Below are 19,026 nucleotides of genomic sequence, written 5' to 3' on the forward strand. Positions count from 1 at the left end.
ATTGTAATAAAAGTTCATTTTTTCCATAATATAATGATAAAAATTAAACTTTCATATATTTTAGATTCATTGCACACCAACTGAAATATTTCAGGTCTTTTATTGTTTTAATACTGATGATTTTGGCATACAGCTCATAAAAACCCAAAATCTCAAAAAATTAGCATATCATGAAAAGGTTCTCTAAACGAGCTATTAACCTAATCATCTGAATCAACTAATGAACTCTAAACACCTGCAAAAGATTCCTGAGGCCTTTAAAAACTCCCAGCCTGGTTCATTACTCGCAAATCCGCAATCATGGGTAAGACTGCCGACCTGACTGCTGTCCAGAAGGCCATCATTGACACCCTCAAGCGAGAGGGTAAGACACAGAAAGAAATTTCTGAACGAATAGGCTGTTCCCAGAGTGCTGGATCAAGGCACCTCAGTGGGAAGTCTGTGGGAAGGAAAAAGTGTGGCAAAAAAACGCTGCACAACGAGAAGAGGTGACCGGACCCTGAGGAAGATTGTGGAGAAGGACCGATTCCAGACCTTGGGGGACCTGCGGAAGCAGTGGACTGAGTCTGGAGTAGAAACATCCAGAGCCACCGTGCACAGGCATGTGCAGGAAATGGGCTACAGGTGCCGAATTCCCCAGGTCAAGACACTTTTGGGCTACAGAGAAGCAGCACTGGACTGTTGCTCAGTGGCCCAAAGTACTTTTTTCGGATGAAAGCAAATTTTGCATGTCATTCAGAAATCAAGGTGCCAGTGTCTGGAGGAAGACTGGGGAGAAGGAAATGCCAAAATGCCTGAAGTCCAGTGTCAAGTACCCACAGTCAGTGATGGTCTGGAGTGCCATGTCAGCTGCTGGTGTTGGTCCACTGTGTTTTATCAAGGGCAGGGTAAATGCAGCTAGCTCTCAGGAGATTTTGGAGTACTTCATGCTTCCATCTGCTGAAAAGCTTTATGGAGATGAAGATTTTGTTTTTCAGCACGACCTGGCACCTGCTCACAGTGCCAAAACCACTGGTAAATGGTTTACTTCCCATAGTATTACTGTGCTCAATTGGCCTGCCAACTCTCCTGACCTGAACCCCATAGAGAATCTGTGGGATATTGTGAAGAGAAAGTTGAGAGACGCAAGACCCAACACTCTGGATGAGCTTAAGGCCGCTATCGAAGCATCCTGGGCCTCCATAACACCTCAGCAGTGCCACAGGCTGATCGCCTCCATGCCACGCCGCATTGAAGCAGTCATTTCTGCAAAAGGATTCCCGACCAAATCTTGAGTGCATAACTGAACATAATTATTTGAAGGTTGACTTTTTTTGTATTAAAAACACTTTTCTTTTATGGGTCGGATGAAATATGCACATTTTTTGAGATATGAATTTTGGGTTTTCATGAGCTGTATGCCAAAATCATCAGTATTAAAACAATAAAAGACCTGAAATATTTCAGTTGGTGTGCAATGAATCAAAAATATATGGAAGTTACATTTTTAACATTACGTTCTGGAAAATAATGAACTTTCGAAAATAATGAAATTATAATCACAATATACTAATTTTTTGAGAAGGACCTGTATGGGTAGACTTTTATTAATCAAGAATTGCATTAAATGCATCAAAGAATCTCATATCACAGTTTCCACAAATATATTAAGTAGCCCAACAACTTTAACATTTATATTATTAAGCACCAGCAATCATCATATTAGAATGATTTCTGAATTATATAACACAGAAGACTGGAGTATTTGAGTGATTAGCATAATCATAATTACCATATCTATGACATTTTAATATACTTTCTTCACAGAATACAATGATACTATCATGGTATATGTCCAAAAAAATGTTTAGCGTCGACATTTTTGCAATTCTAGGTCACATGCTGAATCTAGATGAAAAGCATATTCAGTAGGACATTCAATCAATCCCCATCCATTCTATACAGTTACACTGCAGGTGTAACATAGGTGTATATTTGAAATATATTCAGATAATGCATTGCAGTGAATATGAACAGAAGAACATCACTCACCTGTAGGTCTCGGATGTCAAACGGCTCTTCATAAATGTAGGCCGCATCCGCTCCGGCCGCCAGCCCCCCCACCGTCGCCAGGTAACCACAGTAACCGCCCATCGTCTCAATGATGAACACACGACGCTTGGTTCCGCTGGCGGACTGCTTTATACGATCACACGTCTAACACACACATTGGAATGGTTTAAGAATGAAGCATATCCATGACTCATGCACACACACTTCATTAACAGACAGAGTTCAGACACCAGACACACAACCATAAACTTAGACACACGGGATATTACAGAAGCATTCAAGTATAACAAGTACTGAAGCATGGTCCAAAATTAACTGGCCATATGGTGAGTAACTTTTTTATTTTCAAATATTTATTGAAAAAAATATGATATTATATGTAATATATAATAATCTATTTAACAGCTCATAATATTGTTCTGTGTATAGTTTTTTATAAGAAACATATATTTTTGCGCCTATGACAATAAAATATTTAGTACTTTATTATTTACATTTTTTCAGAACTTTAGAAATGGTTCAAATCAATCAAATAAAATGTTCACCATATATAATGTTGTATTTATGACTAACCTTTTCCTCACAGATGGCACTTGTTAATTTTGGACCTGTGTAACATCACATGTATGAGGTGCAGAATACTTCACAACAACAGAGAACATGCATGTGGTTTCAGCTCATAAAGAAGTGCTTTTTGTGAGGATTCATGTTTGCCATGCAACATGGAAAATATACACACGTTTCCTGTAATGGACCCACAGTTCGGTATGTTATATAACCACAAATAATGTATCTCATCTGTATCGGAAAATTGTAAAAGAGCACTAAACCTTTTTTTTTCACTTGAAAAAACTATAAATATAACTCCAGGCATAGTTCTTAAATCATAAAGGTGCACTAAATAGTTTTCCACTTAAAAATACATTTTAAACGTATGTTTTTAAATAGTAGATCTGACAAATACAAATACAAGTGTTTTTTATTTATTTATTATTGTGTCATATTGAGATCACATGACCAGCTGAATACTATACAAACTTTCTGTCTGACAAATAATTTTTATTTCAGCTATACTAATCACCGTGGCAACATCTGGCGTTCTGGGCGAGGGTTGTGTGTCTTACCTCCACTATGGCATTGAGTGAAGTGTCAGCACCAATGCTGAGGTCAGTGCCGGATACATTATTACTGATGGTGGCGGGCAGCATGCACATGGGCACACAGAACTCCTCATAACTGCTGCGGGCATCGACCAGCTGAAGCAAACTCTCAAAGGCCTGCAGCAGTGCACATGCATTAGGACGATTGCTCACTTACTCTCTTACTAGTGTACACTAAACAGGACGTCCTTTCTGATTGTTTTGGTGGGGAGAAAGTTCTTCCTGTCTGCTCACGACGACTAGATCGAAAATATAGTAGACCACCAGATCCTCGTGACGTGGGCATGGCATTGGCTGACTGAGGCAAGTTATTTAGATAGCAGGAAGCAAGCCTCACAACAACCAAACGAAGTGTGACCAACTGCACAACCAGACCTTAAACAGCACAACATAACACACATGCAGACGGAAACACACAAGACATCAGGCCAGGCCCAAAACAGCATGACATGCAGTTAGCTGCATTTACATTTGAAAAACTAAATTTCTATAGACAGCGTATGTGGCATGAATTTTAAGTGTGTGCCACAAAACCCAGCTAACAAAGAGTGTTCTCAGAGAACTAACGCTCTGACACGGTTCTCTCAAAATTACGAGCAAATGCTCTTCCAGTGAAATTAATAGAATGTTTGTTCTAAGTCTAGTCTTTAATACATTTCTCAAAATGTTAGCAAAAAAATCATATACATCGTTCATGGAAAGTTTTTTTTTTCTGTTCTGAAACTTTTTAGTTGATATTGGTCTAACATTTTTTAAATGTAACTAGTTGTTTCAGAATGTTCAGAGAATATTTAAAAGTAATGTTTGAAGAATGATCAAAGGGAATGTTTCTGTACCGGTGGCTTAACCAAGAAAGAAAAAAAAAGATTAAAAAAACAGAACTTTTGAACGTTTAAGAGAACACTCATACCTTAACATTGACATTAGAAAAAATGTTCTTAGAACATATTTTTGTTAGCTGGTAATTCCGTCCATAATCATTACATTTTAATGAATTAAAAATATTTCAATCAATTTGCATCAGTGATTAAAAGCTTAAGCATGTAATTATGTGTTACTGCTGAAACACACAAAATAAAATGTAATTAAAAAAATTAATTAAAGTTTAATAATATTAATGAAAAATTCTGTTTACATTTTTGTCTACTAAATGGTTTTATTTGTTAGTGATGTTATTCACCTTGTCAAATGCTTTTGAACTCAATTTTTAATAGTTAGTCCCAGGAAGTATTAATTAATTTATTGGAAACAGCGGAACTAAGCTCAAAGGTACAAGATGAATTAGTATATTAATCTTAATCTCACAGTGCATATAACAAGGAATATTTTTAAATGAAATGGAATAGAAAACTTTTAGATCATGTTTGGCAGCACATGCATTATAATTAAACATAAAAAGCAATAAGATGTTGCATAGTAGATCTGAGTATGATACTTTGGACCAGGCCTGCAATATAAAGCCACACAAAACATGCAAACACACAGTTATACAGCCAGATGCAGGACTGGTTGACAGGTTGTGCTGTGTGACCACATGCATTCGTTCGTCTCTAGACACGCTGATTCGGTCACGCCACAGTGACCACCAACCTCAGCCTATCATCTCACACACACCAAAAGTATGTTTACACACACTTCCATTTAGTCGTACTAAAGTCATTTGTTACTTTTTTTTTTCAAGTTTACAATAGTAATAACTAAACAACAATTTACTAATAGTAAATTTTGCATAATTATATGCAAATAACCCTCCACCTAACCTTATAGCAGGTACATGTTGTTAATTAATATTACTCAGTACTTACATATATAATTGCACTGTAACAATGACTCCTTAAAATAGAGTAATTAATCTTTTTATTTAAAAGACTTTAAATAATTAAAGGATCGTTAATCAGTTTGTACTATTTGCAAATAGTTTTTTTTTTATTTTAAAATATGCACATGTTAACTCTTATGCCAAAAATAGTATGTCTTAAAGGCCTCTGTTAAAGGGTTAATCCACCCAAGCTTTCTGTCCCTCCATATACAGCTACATAACTACCACTTTGACGCTTCAAAAGATTCATAAAGAGATCATAAAACGAATCCATATAAAATTAGCGGTTTAGGCCAAATTTTCCAAGAACTTGATCCCTTTATAAGATGAACAGAATGAATTTCACATTTAAACAATGATTACCTAATAAACATGGTTGAATGTAACTTGTAAACTTAAAAACATAATTTAACCTCACCTTAATGAATAGAAATCTACCTCGTTCCACCAAATGTAGCTCTATCACACTATCATTTTGCACTGCATACATTCACACATGGTCTAAAATTATCGAGGCTGACTGCTGATATCCACGAAATGTCATGCAACCTTCAAGCATTTTGAGTATGTCCTGTGTGTTTCCTGACAGGGAGGTTGGTAATCATCAGCCCTGACCTTTCAGCATACCTTACTGACGGTGCTCTTGACAGACAGATATACATGCCAATCATCCCACAGACACACACACACACACACTCTCTGACACGAGTGGGTGACGTCTTACGTCCGTGATGGCGTTGAGGGCCGTGTCTGCCCCAATGCTCAGGTCTGAGCCGGGGATATTGTTGGACACAGTGGCCGGGACCATCACCATTGGAACACAAAGCTCTGTGTGTTTAGATCGAGCTGCTTGCAGCTCCATCAAGCCCAAATATGCCTGCGGTCAGAGCAAGAACTAAAGGGTCACTGGCTGGAATTAGAAGGGGAAGGGAGCCATGCCCACTTTGATTTTAAAGGTGGATAGAAGTATTAATGTAGAAGTTTTACAGTATGATTGTGAAATGACAGATGAAACACAAAACAACTGAAACTCTTACTTTTTTTGGGGTAGGATATTATAAAGACCAGAAAAAAGTGAACTAGTGTATAATGTAACGATCTATTTAGTATACTATAAAATATGTATTGTTAAAATAACAAAATCTCAAAACAAACAGGTGTTGTGCCTCAATGATTAAATAAAATTATATTTTGTTACAAACTAAATAATATCTGGTAGCAATAAAACCACTGTAAATTACTGGTTTTTAGATACTATAAAACAGTGATATGATATCATCATGACATCCTTTAAAGGTGCAGTTAGCGAGTTATAAGAAACACTGTTGAAAGTAGATCGGACTCAATGTCCACTCATTGAGGGGAGGTGTCTGTGTTGAAGTGTTCGTGAATTTGGGGGCGGGGCTATCAAGATAGGGCTGTGATCCTTTTGGGTAGGGGCCTGTTTGTTTTGGTGATTTCAAATATCAACATGATTCTCAGAAACTGATTATGGAAAATGATGAATAATGAATGACATTGGGGCAAGGAGAAATTGATTTTCAGTAGAAACTTTAAAATAAGAGAATCAAAATATTATTTTACTTATTAATACATGGCAAAATATGTACAAAAATGTCAATAAATACTGTAAATATTACATTACGTACCTCAAATCCTCCAATAACCAGTAAAGCGTTAATGTTGTGAATCCTCATTTGTTCTGCAATTTTATCAATGTGTTTTGCAGGAAGAGTTCTGAAAGAGATATTTCAGGATATTAGAAAGCATCTTATTCAGTGCATAAAGGCGTATCAGTGCCTTTTTATTGACAATGGGTCCTTAGGAATATAATCTAACCTTTTTGTGCCTAGCAGGGACCCGCCCTGGCCTGTCCAGCCCCCAACATCACCCCACTTAATTTCTTTTATCTGCAGAACAAATCCAAGTTAATATAGGACTCTGGACCTTTGCTTGACTTTTACATTTTTGATCTCTTTATAAACTGTGCTATGCTGAAAAGGAATATGATCACTGATACTCAATACTGTCATCAAGCTTAATGTTCTTTTTTCTTTCTCATAATATACATCTGAGATATAAAGCATTCATTCATTACACAAAGAAACCTTGTGAAACCATTGGAAACACATCCAATCACATTTAAGGGAGATTTGGGGAAAAAACAAACACGAAAATCCTCAAACTTGCATTTAAATGGAATTTAAAGTGAAAACATGCACGCAGCATTGGCACCATTTCCTCTGAATTAGGCGAGCAGTATAGAGTGGATCTGAAATGCTACACTAGTTTAAATGTGGCACAGAGCACAATGCAGCAGAGGATTGTGGGAGGGAATAATGGGCTTACTGTAATCATGAATGTTTATCTCATTTGGCAAGGGACAGAGTCACATGCTCAAGTCTATATCCAGTCTCACAGTGTTTTACAGACTAGGTAGCCAACAGATGTTTTGCCAAATGAATAGGTCAAAATATCATGGGGGGGTTACTTTGGTAACTTTGTAACTTTCTGAATGGCAAAATTGTTGGATGTGATCAAAATGATGCCACAACAATGTAATGCGCAAACATTGTGTATAAATAATTTACCTTTACATTCATTTCACTCTTCATTTAGATTAGACTACTTTTTTCTTTTTTATTCTATAATATTTTGAAAAAGTGTAGCTCTGGGAGAAGAGTAAACCAATAAAATATTATCAACATAAGCATTTGGAAAGTTCCAAAAATAAATGATGAATCATCCTCAACATAAAAAAGTGTCCATATTTAAAGATACAGCTATTATACATAAAGGTCTTTTAGTTTGTGTTTTGTTACCTGTCCCTTATAGAAACCCTCAAATCCGTCACTAACAGCAAACATAGTGTGGCCTTCTGTGATCCCGACCCTGATGGCCGACCGCACGGCTGCATTCATGCCAGCCGCAGGAGCGCCCACATTCAATACGGCCACATTAAATGAACTCTAGAGAAGAGAAAAGAGCATCACGCACCATAAACATAATGAAACACAAAACCATTTAAAAGTCAGGCCTGCTTTTTTAAGATGAGCTCAAAGTACCTGCTCCCTGCTATTGCACAGACCACATAAGACATGCACATGTGTTTATAGAACAATACAGTCAATAATTAGTCAATAATATAATTTGATGCAAAACTGATACAAACAGACTATGTTAGTATATACAAATCTATTCTATAGAGTGCATGTTTTGTTAAGTTATCTGTGGAAGCCTCATGCCGATGTGATTTCAACTGACCGAGATCCCTAAACTCTCAAACAACTAATACACTGCCTTTCAAAGCTTTGAGGTCAGTTAGTTTTGTCTTTTTATGAGAAATTAATACTTTTATTCAGTAAGGATGCCTTAAATTGATTAAAAGTAACAGGAACAAAATTTATAATGTTAATAAAGATTAGTATTTCCATTAAATGCTGTTCAGCATCAGTGTATATTCAGCAAAGAATATTGAAATTGTATGTTTCAACATTGATAATAATAATAATAAATGTTTCTTATATATATATATATATATATATATATATATAGAGAGAGAGAGAGAGAGAGAGAGAGAGAGAGAGAGAGAGAGAGAGAGAGAATTGTAATAAACAAATAAATAATTCCCAAACTATTGCTGCTTTACTATATTTAACTGTATAATCAAATAAACGCAGCCCTGATGAGCACAAGGTAACAACGACCCCAAAAAATGTTTGAACAGTGGTATATTTCATATAAATTAATAATTCAAATGCTTGTGTAAAACATAAATAGGAATGTTCAGAAACCTAATCAGGGGACAAAGCACTGACTATTCTATTCTATATTCTATTGTATTCTATATTCTATTCTATTCTATATTCTATTCTATTATATATTCTATTGTATTCCATATTCTATTCTATTATATATTCTATTGTATTCCATATTCTATTCTATTCTATAGTCCATGTACAGTATATACATGACAATGGCCTTCCTGCGTTCCATCCTCATCCCCACAAAAGAAAATAAATAAATATGTTGAGCCGTCAGTGTCACTGAAAGTGGTTAAATCAGACCAAACATGTTGTGCAAAATGTCTTTTTCGCATTATGACTGACTTACATTTGGATATTCAGTATTAATTTTGTGGTTCGACAGAAGTTCGTAAGTATTCAGGTTGTTTTCAAAACTCCTAAAATACAAAAAAGGAGGAAAAAAAGTTCTAAAAGCCAATCAGACATTTCCTGTTATGATTACAGAGCAGATGTCAATGTCGAAAAATATATGTTTACGCACTGTTTAGTAAAATTATGATTTTTGTGTTTTACCTGCCACGTAGTTTTACGGCATCCTCAAATCTCTTTTCATCCATGGCCTTCTGGACCTCCTGCGTCTGCAGTATGAAAAACATTCAAACCGTCATCTCCAAAACTCCCAAACAGAGCATTAAACTACATAGCACTCTACTGAACTACAAATACTCTATTGATTAAACTAAACCAAGATTCAGGATTGGCTGTTAATATTGTTCATATGGACCACGCTGCCAGTATACAGCGATAAAGTAAAACATTGCAATTTTATTTTATTTCTCAAAAATAAACCTCTAACCTCTTTTACTGATGCAGATGTGAAAAGAGGACAGAAAACAGGAAGTTGAGCACGTTGTCCACTAACCGCTAGACCAAAGCTCCCAGATGTAATTAACTTTGCCATAAACTTTAAGAGCCCTATCATATACCTGGGGCAATGCTTAAAGTAAGAATTGTTACAAATTTTGGCTAGAAACAAGACAAAAATACTAAGTAAGAAAAGTTTTTTTGCAGTGTGCATAACCTGGTCTAAAGTCAATAGTGCAGTATTTTTTGCATTATTTATTTTATTGCGTTAGTGATAAGCGCCTATAGGCGGGTGCACAAAGCACGTACACTGCTTATTACACACACAGGGTTTGCATGCGGAGCAGCAAACAAACATTTTAAAATATGAAAAATAGAAGGAGAAGCATTCAGTATTTCCGCTTGCAAATTGCGCCATGTAAATAGCGAATCTGCTATTGCACGAGCGCACCTGTGATGAGACTCTGATTGGTTTATTGCATGCTGTGAGTGCACATTGCGCTTTAGACAATGTCCTTGGGTTGTTAAAATAGTGCCCAAAAACCTGTCATTAGTTGAGTAACTTTCTCACCATCTGAACGCACTCCATCAGAGGCACCCTGACAGCCTGGTTCCCACACAGAGACACGACACACGCTGGAGTACCAGGAGACGCTTCTAACAGGGCCAACACTGCTTCTACTCCCATACGACTCGCCTACGGAGAGATAGAGAACTAAAGAGAGTGAATACAACATGTTAAAGTGTGTTATGTCTAATTCAATAAAATACAGTCAGTACAGGACCATACCAAAATGCGGTCAAAGGCAGAGGGTGTTCCTCCTCTCTGGACGTGACCCAGAATGGTGACCCGCGTGTCAAAGCCCAAACAGCGCACAACCAGCTGCAGTAGAGAGTCAACACAATCTTCACTTCAACTGAAAAACAGATGTTTCTCAAAACACATCCAGCGAGATCATGAAGGAAAAAGTTTAAAGACAGACACAGACTACTGTTCAAATGATTTTTTTTATGTTTTTGAAACAAAACTTTAACTTTAGCAATTTTAAATAACTTTTTTCTGACTTAATATATTTTAAAATGCAATTTATTCCTGTGATGCAAAGCTGAATCTTCAGCATCATTACTCCAGTGTCAGATGATCCTTCAGAAACCATTATAATATACTGATTTACTGCTCATGAAACATTACTTAATATTATCAATGTTAAAAACAGTTGTGATGCATAATATTTTTGTGGAAACGGATATATTTTTTAGGATTCTTTGAGGATTACAAAGTTCAAAACAGCTTTTTTGTAACATTATAAATGTCTATACTGTCACATTTGATCAATTCAATGCATCCTTGTTGAATAAAAGCATCAATGTATTTAAAAAAAAAAATCTTTTGAACCGTAGTGTAACTGGATTTATTATTAATGTGAGACTAAACTTGGAAAATGAAAACATGCATGCATGAAAAAAGCAACATTTCTGAAGGGTTTTTTCTAATGGCAAGCTCAGCGAACATAACCACAGACATGCATGTTGTAAGAGAAATATGTGTGACTTAGACTTAGACAAAGGCTTAAAAGCAAATGACACACTGATGACAACTGTTACAATCAGTGTACTAAATAAAGGGAAGAATCACATGGAAACACATACAACGGATACTTACACAAAAGCTCAAATCCAAAACATGTATTTATTATTACAAAGTTAGAACAAAGAAAGTATAATATCTGAAGTACTTAGTATTTACTAAGTGTAAGAGGAGAAAAGCAGTGATGTATAGGCTCATTAGCATGCATGTGCTGTAGCTGTGCATTACTCACGTCCTTTATAAGGTCTGTGGTTATGGGCTTGTTGTTTTGATCTATTGCACCTTCAGCTACTATGATGATATTAAGCCGTTTCTTATCAGCACGATTCTACAAGGGAAGAAAAGCAAGCACGCACACATCCGTACATACATACACACTAGTGAGTACAGGGAGCAGATACTCACGTCCTTCACCACATTAGAGCTGATAGGGTTTCCATGTCTGTCTGTGGCTCCCTCGGCCACTATGATTATATTAAGACGAGAACCTCGCAAACGGCTCTGCAGGACAAACACTGGAGGACTGAAACAAGCTGTGTGTGTGTGTGTGTGTGTGTGTGTGTGTGTGTGTGTGTGTGTGTGTGTGTGTGTATTGGCATGTATGGATGATTGTGTTGTGTGAATGTGTTTATATGCATGTGCATGGATGCTTGTTGAAAATATAGCAAGCTAAACCACAAGCTATTTTTAGTACTAGTACTATCAAGTTATTCTTTAGGGAAAAGTGGCTTGCTACACTACAAGCTACTAAACTAAAAAAATAATAATAGCTAAGTACATTGAAGCAATAAGCTATTAAATCATCTAAATATTAGATTATAGGATTCAGTTAAAAAGAGAAGCATTTTTCTGGCACAAAAACAAAAGATCAATTAGTGACAGCAACATAATCTATGAATTAATATTTATAATATTTATTCAAATTGAATAATATAATATAATTCTCTAATATCTAATATAATTCTCTTATATCTAATATAATTCTTTTAATTCAATACAATATATATTTCTCCCTCTAAAAATTTTTGTCAATTAAGTTTTATTGAAAGACATTTAGTGATGAATTCTCATCTCTTTACCTATTCAAATACAAACAAACAACAAAAAAATAAGTAAAAACACAAATAACATCATAAACCATTCATGCATTAGTCGAGATAACAGATAAAACGATCTGTTAACCAGATAACAGATAAAAGCGTCTTTCTCTACATTTCTGCATTTCACTTTTTCTCTAGCTTGTGCTAATCTCCCTCACACACACTTGCACATTTCTGCAAATATTGTTGGCTCTGATGACAAATAGTGTTTGATGTAAGTAATTTGTAAGTCGTTTTGAATAATAGCACATGCTCAATGAATAAATGTTAATTATTTCCTCAGCTTGCTCGATGGCAAAGCTCCATGCACAATATAATGCAACATTAAAAACAGTTATGTAAAGTTTGGTCACGCTACACATCAACTGCTGTATGTTTCTGTGTGTGTGTGTGTGTTACCTCTGATAGTTTGTGACACATCTGTTCCTCCCAGCCATCTTTGGGAGGCATTTCTGGAATCAGCACCCAGTCGGCTCCACACGCAAGAGCACTGACTAATGCTAGATACCTACACACACATAGATACTTGGTTTGATGCTGATTTAAAGTATAACACGTTTCTCTTTTGAGTGTTTTTCAGTCGAGGGTCTTACCCGCAGTGTCTACCCATGACCTCCAGCACAAAGGTCCTCTGATGGCTAAAAGACACACAATATGAATAATAAACCTGAGAGGCTGTGAAGGGTTCAAAACCATGTCTTAATATTTGATATTCAAAGTATATTTACTTTTATGCATTTGCCAGACAGACATGACTTGCATTTAAGGTTTTTATTTTATCAGTTCAACAATCCCATGACCTTGGCATTGCTAGCGTCACGGTCAGATTTATACATAGGCATTCCAGGCACATGCTTATGCTCGCATGTGGGTGGGCGGTTGGGAGCAATTACAATGAGGAGAATGTTTTATTTTATTTATTATTATTATTAATATTATTTCACTATAATGAGAAAACACTTTACTTGTATAACTATATAAGCTTAAAATAAAATTTTAAATATCATTCAGAAAATTAATTCCAATTTTTTTCATAAACCATTACTAATTGTCACCCCTAACGTCTATCTATGTTTTTTAATTCATTAGCTTGAATCATTCATTATAACTTGTGACTAAAACTTGACTAATAACACCATTGGATCCTCAAACTGTCAGTCATAACTCTGCCCCTCTTCAATCATGAATGACGTGTGGTACACAGTTTAGAATGCAAAAAGGTAAATAAATATATAAAATATCTCTATATCTCTATCTATCTATCTATCTATCTATATATATATATATATATATATATATATATATAAATATATAAATAATAAGGCTAATGTTTTATGTATTTGAGGAATGGAGAAGTGTCACAAATCACTGAATAAAATCTGTGAGAGTAATTCGATGCACTTACTGCGGTTCTAAACAGATGAAACATGCATGTCTAACATTTACTGGTCAAAAACCTTGTAACACCATTCAAGCTCGATTTTGGTAGAATGTTAATGATATAATGTCACAAGCAATTGTCTGACCATAAATAAAGCCACAATATGAACTTTGACAACACAGTTTTTTTAATTGTTTAAAAAATGCCCCCCATTTCTTGATAGTATGGACATAAGGTTTCCGCCCCAACAGCAACAAAATTTTATTTTGTATTTAAGCTGCCAGGGTCCATGTGGGGGTGAGGGGTTTTGGGGCTCCATGCTATGCTATACTGTTTTAAAAATGAATTAATTAAAATAACCGGGATATTTTTATTGTAATTGTTAGCATATACCTTTGTGCAGTGGTCATTATGGCGTCCACCACCTCTATGATCCTGTGCAGTGCTGAGTCAGTGCCAATGGTCATATCTGTCCCGCAGAAATCATTGTCTATCGAGCCAACCATCCCTACGATATGCAGCGTAGAATGAGTTTGGGCATCCTCTTCACTGATTTGACCTGAGGAGAGAGAAACAACTCATAGATACAGAGAAATATACGCAGGTATTAAATTATTCAATACAGTTACAAATGACAAATCTTCATCGCATGTATAAGCCTCTCCTACTCTGTTACCTGACTGGACAAGCTCATCCAACAGTCCACTCCACTCCTCCCTGAAGAGATTAGCTCCGGTCAAACTGCCATCTCCACCAATCACACACAAGTTAGTGATGCCACGCTGCACCAGGTTTAGAGCAGCACGTAAGCGTCCTTCATGGGTACGGAAATCCTTACAACGGGCGCTGCCGATCACAGTGCCACCCTGCACACACACACACAGTGACATTAACACAACAGAAATGGAAGGTAATGAAGCTGTTGATTGCAAGCAGTATTTGATGCATACAGATTTGTATATTTGCACTGTATGCATACTATATACATGCAGAATTCATTATGAGAAACTAGAGATGAACTAGATGTATATTAACCATTGATAAGTATGATCACATGTCAAAAATTCAAATCTGTTCCACATTTGAAAGTCACACAATATAATGCGACATTAAAAACAGTGATGTGCTGTTTTCCCCTTGGGAGAATCATGACCTCTATTGTAAAAAAAAATAAATAAAAAACATGATTCTCAATTCATCCAGAATCTTGGAGCTCTACACAACAACCCTGCAATGTATCTTCCCTATGTTCGCTCTATTTTGTGTGCTATTTTAGCTTTTAATTTAATACAGAAGTTTGCTTACCACTTGTAACATACTGGAAACACTTTCCCATGATGCCTCTTTGATGTTGTCACCACCGTCCACCATGCCCTGGTAGCCCTGAGGGGGGAAAAAAACATTTATTGTGACAACATAAATAAGCTGAATTCATTATCCTTTCTACCAAGGCAAAACATTCACCCTTTATATGTCACAAGCTTTCATATGTCATTTGAGATCCACATAAACAATGCTGCTTATTGGAATGTATCACTGCAAAACAAATGCCATAGATGCCGGCATGAAATGACAACGGGGGTTACATAGGGTTATTAAAGTCTTGATCAGAGCACACAGAGTAACCTTCTGGTTACCCGTCCTCAGTCTTAACCACTACATTGCAGCATAGTTAAATTCACCATGCAATCTAAATGGACAATTGTAGTTTTTTTAATGGAATATTGCAGTATTTACTATAAATGATTTATCCGTGCACATCATTATATTTTAAATTCATGTGGCCTCAAAATAACCTCTGCCCCCTCTTACAGCGACAGCTCTTCTCTTCTCTGATGATGTGTTTACCAGCATGAGGGCGTGACAACCTGTCACTCGAATGAGATTGAACAAAAGAAAACCACAACCATCCAACGATCCAATCCATTTCAAATGGACAAAATCAAGTCCCGCCTTACATTATTTCTTGTTCGAGAAGCCGTTGTGGTCAGTGTTGCCAACTTGGCGACTTTGTTGCTATATTTAGCGGCTTTTCAGACCCCTCTAGCGACTTTTTTTCAAAAAAGCAACTAGCGACAAAACTAGCGATTTTTTGGACAAACATTTCTCCCCTCTGCCGTCCTATGCTGCCGTCACACACACCTCTCTCTGCGTCTGCCCTTCAGTGAATGGCTGAGGGGAGCTGCACGCGCACAGACAGCAGCTGACAGACGTGAATGAGCGAGCTACACATGAGCACACAAGGTTGCCATCGATTTCTCACTTAATGTTATATGCTTCTTTTGTTTTATATTTAAATAAATTAGTTATGATGAGTTCCATCTCTTGTGCTTATCACTTATATTACTCTCTCATCACAGAGCTTTAGTTCATCCAGTTTCTCAATTCAGATTTTACACATAATTTTTTTTTTGTAATTCACTATATCATATATTGTATGACAAAAAGGTATAGGAAATGAAAACATTTATTGGACAATCGGGTGTAGGCTATTATATTATTGTAAAATATAGTAGGCTAAATGAAAAAACGTTAGGCAGGCTGAACGCAAGGACGGCGTGATGACGTCACTAATATGTAAATTAGTGTAAATTCTCAGTACATGCTTTATTTTTTTAATATTTTTTCTAAATGAAAAAACGTTAGACAGGCTGAACGCAAGGACGGCGTGATGACGTCACTAATATGCTAATTAACGCATGACGTCATCTAGCGACATTTAGCGATTTTTTGGGCAGGCTTTAGCTACTTTCCTTGGAAAATAGTTGGCAACACTGGTTGTGGTGACAAATCAGGTCCTCCCTCAAAATCAGTCTCTGTTAGGACCCCAAGTGATCCCATTGGCTCAGATTACTTTTAATATGTACTCTCTTTAGTGCCTGATTACAATTTCTACAAAATCATGTTATGACAAATGCTGTTTAATTATAATGAGCATTAATATCTGTAGTTAGCTTATGTACTATACTATAGCATACAGATACCCAATTAGCCTGATAGCAGTGTTGTAGTCGAGACCAGCTCATTCGAGTCCGAGTTGAGTCCGAGTTCAGAGAGGGTCGAGTCCGAGTTCAGAGAGGGTCGAGTCCGAGTTCTGAGAGGGTTGAGACCGAGTTCAAAAAGGGTCGAATCCGAGAGAGCCGGTGCAATTATAGATATATTTACATAGATCCTCATTCGATCTGCGCAGGCACTAATGAGGAATATATATATATATATATATATATATATATATATATATATATATATATATATATATATACACATATATATATATATATATATATATATATATATATATATATATATATATATATATATATATATATATATATATATATATAAGGATTTCTATCTCCTATCTATCTGTCTAGCTATCTAGCTATCTATCTATCTATCTAGCCTAACTTTACAAAGCTGCTGTTTTTTCTTTACCTGATCACCTGCTCCTCCTCTCCCTCTGCTGACTTTTCTACCCTGCTGGTATATTAATCTCAAATCTGTTATAAAAACATGTTAAGAGATTATACATCTCATGACGTTATGAAGTTTGTGTATAATTATTCATAAAATTCTAACTAGTAGAGCTATAAAAATAAAGAAATTAAGTATTGAAACCACAAGTAGACGGCAGCGATTCACTGTTTTAATGAGTGAGCCACTTAAATCGTTCATTCACACAATTCGTTCAAAAGTCAGATTAATTTAGGAAGAAAACAAAAACTGATGAGAATACTTTTGTCATTAATTACAGACACTATTAAAAAATGAAATAGCAAAACAGACGGCTGCTTTGGTAACTTGTTATACTGATATAGCTAAATACATTGCAATGGATTAGCTAGCTAAATATGTGGTTTGTACTTAGCTATTAAACAATATTCTCATACCTCATTCTCAGTACATGCTTTATTTTTTTTGCATCCCTCTCTGACCAGCAGTTAAATATAGTCCGCTGTGCAGCACTTCTCCTCATTTTTGGCGCTAACGTTTGCTCTCCCATTCAAACACCACTCGCGTTGTTTTGGTGAAAGTGCGACTCATTTGTTGGGCGTTACCAATCGGTTCAATGGAGGGGGAGTATTTTTTGTCCTATTTATTATGACAAACTCATATTTGATTAGGAACAAAATTATTGTTTCAAAACAAATGAATTCTACATATTTTTCTTTTGTTCTACTGTGATTTTCATGTTGAAATATTAGGGGGTTAACTGAGGGATTTCAATGATATTTGGTTACATCCCCCCATAAACTACGCCCCTGAGTCACGTGCAGTTGCGCTTAAGAAAACCACGCATCATTGGAAGTGTCAAACATCAATTATTAACTAGAAATATTAACATAGTGTAATAATCATGAATATTTTGAACGGGACTCGGAAATAGGACAATTCACCATGACGTCACAGCAGTAATAAACGTTCTTCCGGGTGGCAAAAGCCGAAGCGTTCCTATAGCAACGCTAGTAAATTGCTTGGGATTCAGACAAAGTTAACATGATTATTGAGGGACGGATTAACTAATTCAGGAGATAGCAATACATGAAATGCCTAACATGGTCCAGTAGATGTAGCGCTAGTCTAATACCATACTTTTTAAATGAGCCTCAGCCTACCATTGAGTAGTAATTTAGACTGTTGCTGTTTGAATTACAATATGTTAGACTATCGTAGATGGTCTATTTCCCTGTTATCTAACTATTTACCTGTTCTCTGCTTTTCAACAAATCATTTGCGCACATTTTTTCTTTATTTTTTGTATCTGAAGCTATAGCAGCAACATTGAAAGCTCTGGTGTCTGTGTTTAACACGAAAGCTTGTGTGATCGCGGCCGGCTCGCGGTGCAAACAGTCCTGCCGTGTACAGCTGATTTGATGCGATGATCAACTTAAATGACTCGTAGCATCTGCAATATCTCACGACGAACTCCCGATGTTAAAATATGATATATTTATCATTTTATATGGAGCTAATCACTACACCTGTTAGCAGTCATAATGTAAACATCTATTATTAATTAATAATAAAAATAGCCGAAATCACATGAACAATCACACAAAAACCTTATTCCATAGTTATCGTGTGTTTATTAGCTTCTTAGTTCACGCGTAGAAATGTAGAACAGACTCGTTCTTCACAGAGCCAGAAATGTCCGAGACAGCTGCGAGCGCGTCATGCGAGGGCGGTGTTGAGCAATATCAAAAGACTGACAGATGAGAGGACGAATGAACGCCTGATGACTGATATCCGATGCATATCATTAAGAAGAGACACAGAGAGAGGTCTGCGCATGTTTTAACTCTTTTATGTCGAATA

The 19,026-nt window shown here is 36.2% G+C and overlaps 1 protein-coding gene across 4 annotated transcripts in view; it reads right to left on the minus strand.

Annotated features, from left to right (window-relative positions):
* The window catches only part of pfkpb (phosphofructokinase, platelet b), a 32,784-nt gene that overhangs the window by 5,631 nt on the left and 8,127 nt on the right, over window positions 1-19,026 (minus strand). For 2 of the 4 annotated variants that reach the window (XM_067452683.1, XM_067452681.1), the window contains 15 exons: window positions 15,016-15,093; window positions 14,387-14,576; window positions 14,104-14,269; window positions 12,923-12,967; window positions 12,729-12,837; window positions 11,462-11,557; window positions 10,432-10,524; window positions 10,213-10,338; window positions 9,351-9,415; window positions 9,145-9,214; window positions 7,854-8,000; window positions 6,871-6,941; window positions 6,681-6,768; window positions 5,756-5,908; window positions 2,032-2,196 (listed from right to left, as the gene is read on the minus strand). In XM_067452683.1, the coding sequence (XP_067308784.1) occupies window positions 2,032-2,196; window positions 5,756-5,908; window positions 6,681-6,768; window positions 6,871-6,941; window positions 7,854-8,000; window positions 9,145-9,214; window positions 9,351-9,415; window positions 10,213-10,338; window positions 10,432-10,524; window positions 11,462-11,557; window positions 12,729-12,837; window positions 12,923-12,967; window positions 14,104-14,269; window positions 14,387-14,576; window positions 15,016-15,093 (1,662 nt within the window). Of the gene's footprint in view, window positions 1-2,031; window positions 2,197-3,176; window positions 3,330-5,755; window positions 5,909-6,680; window positions 6,769-6,870; window positions 6,942-7,853; window positions 8,001-9,144; window positions 9,215-9,350; window positions 9,416-10,212; window positions 10,339-10,431; window positions 10,525-11,461; window positions 11,558-12,728; window positions 12,838-12,922; window positions 12,968-14,103; window positions 14,270-14,386; window positions 14,577-15,015; window positions 15,094-19,026 lie in introns of all 4 variants that reach the window. The other 2 variants (XM_067452684.1, XM_067452682.1) reach the window with 2 other exon arrangements.

The sequence above is a fragment of the Pseudorasbora parva genome, chromosome 9 (assembly GCF_024679245.1).
Source record: "Pseudorasbora parva isolate DD20220531a chromosome 9, ASM2467924v1, whole genome shotgun sequence".
Classification (NCBI taxonomy): Eukaryota; Metazoa; Chordata; class Actinopteri; order Cypriniformes; family Gobionidae; genus Pseudorasbora; species Pseudorasbora parva.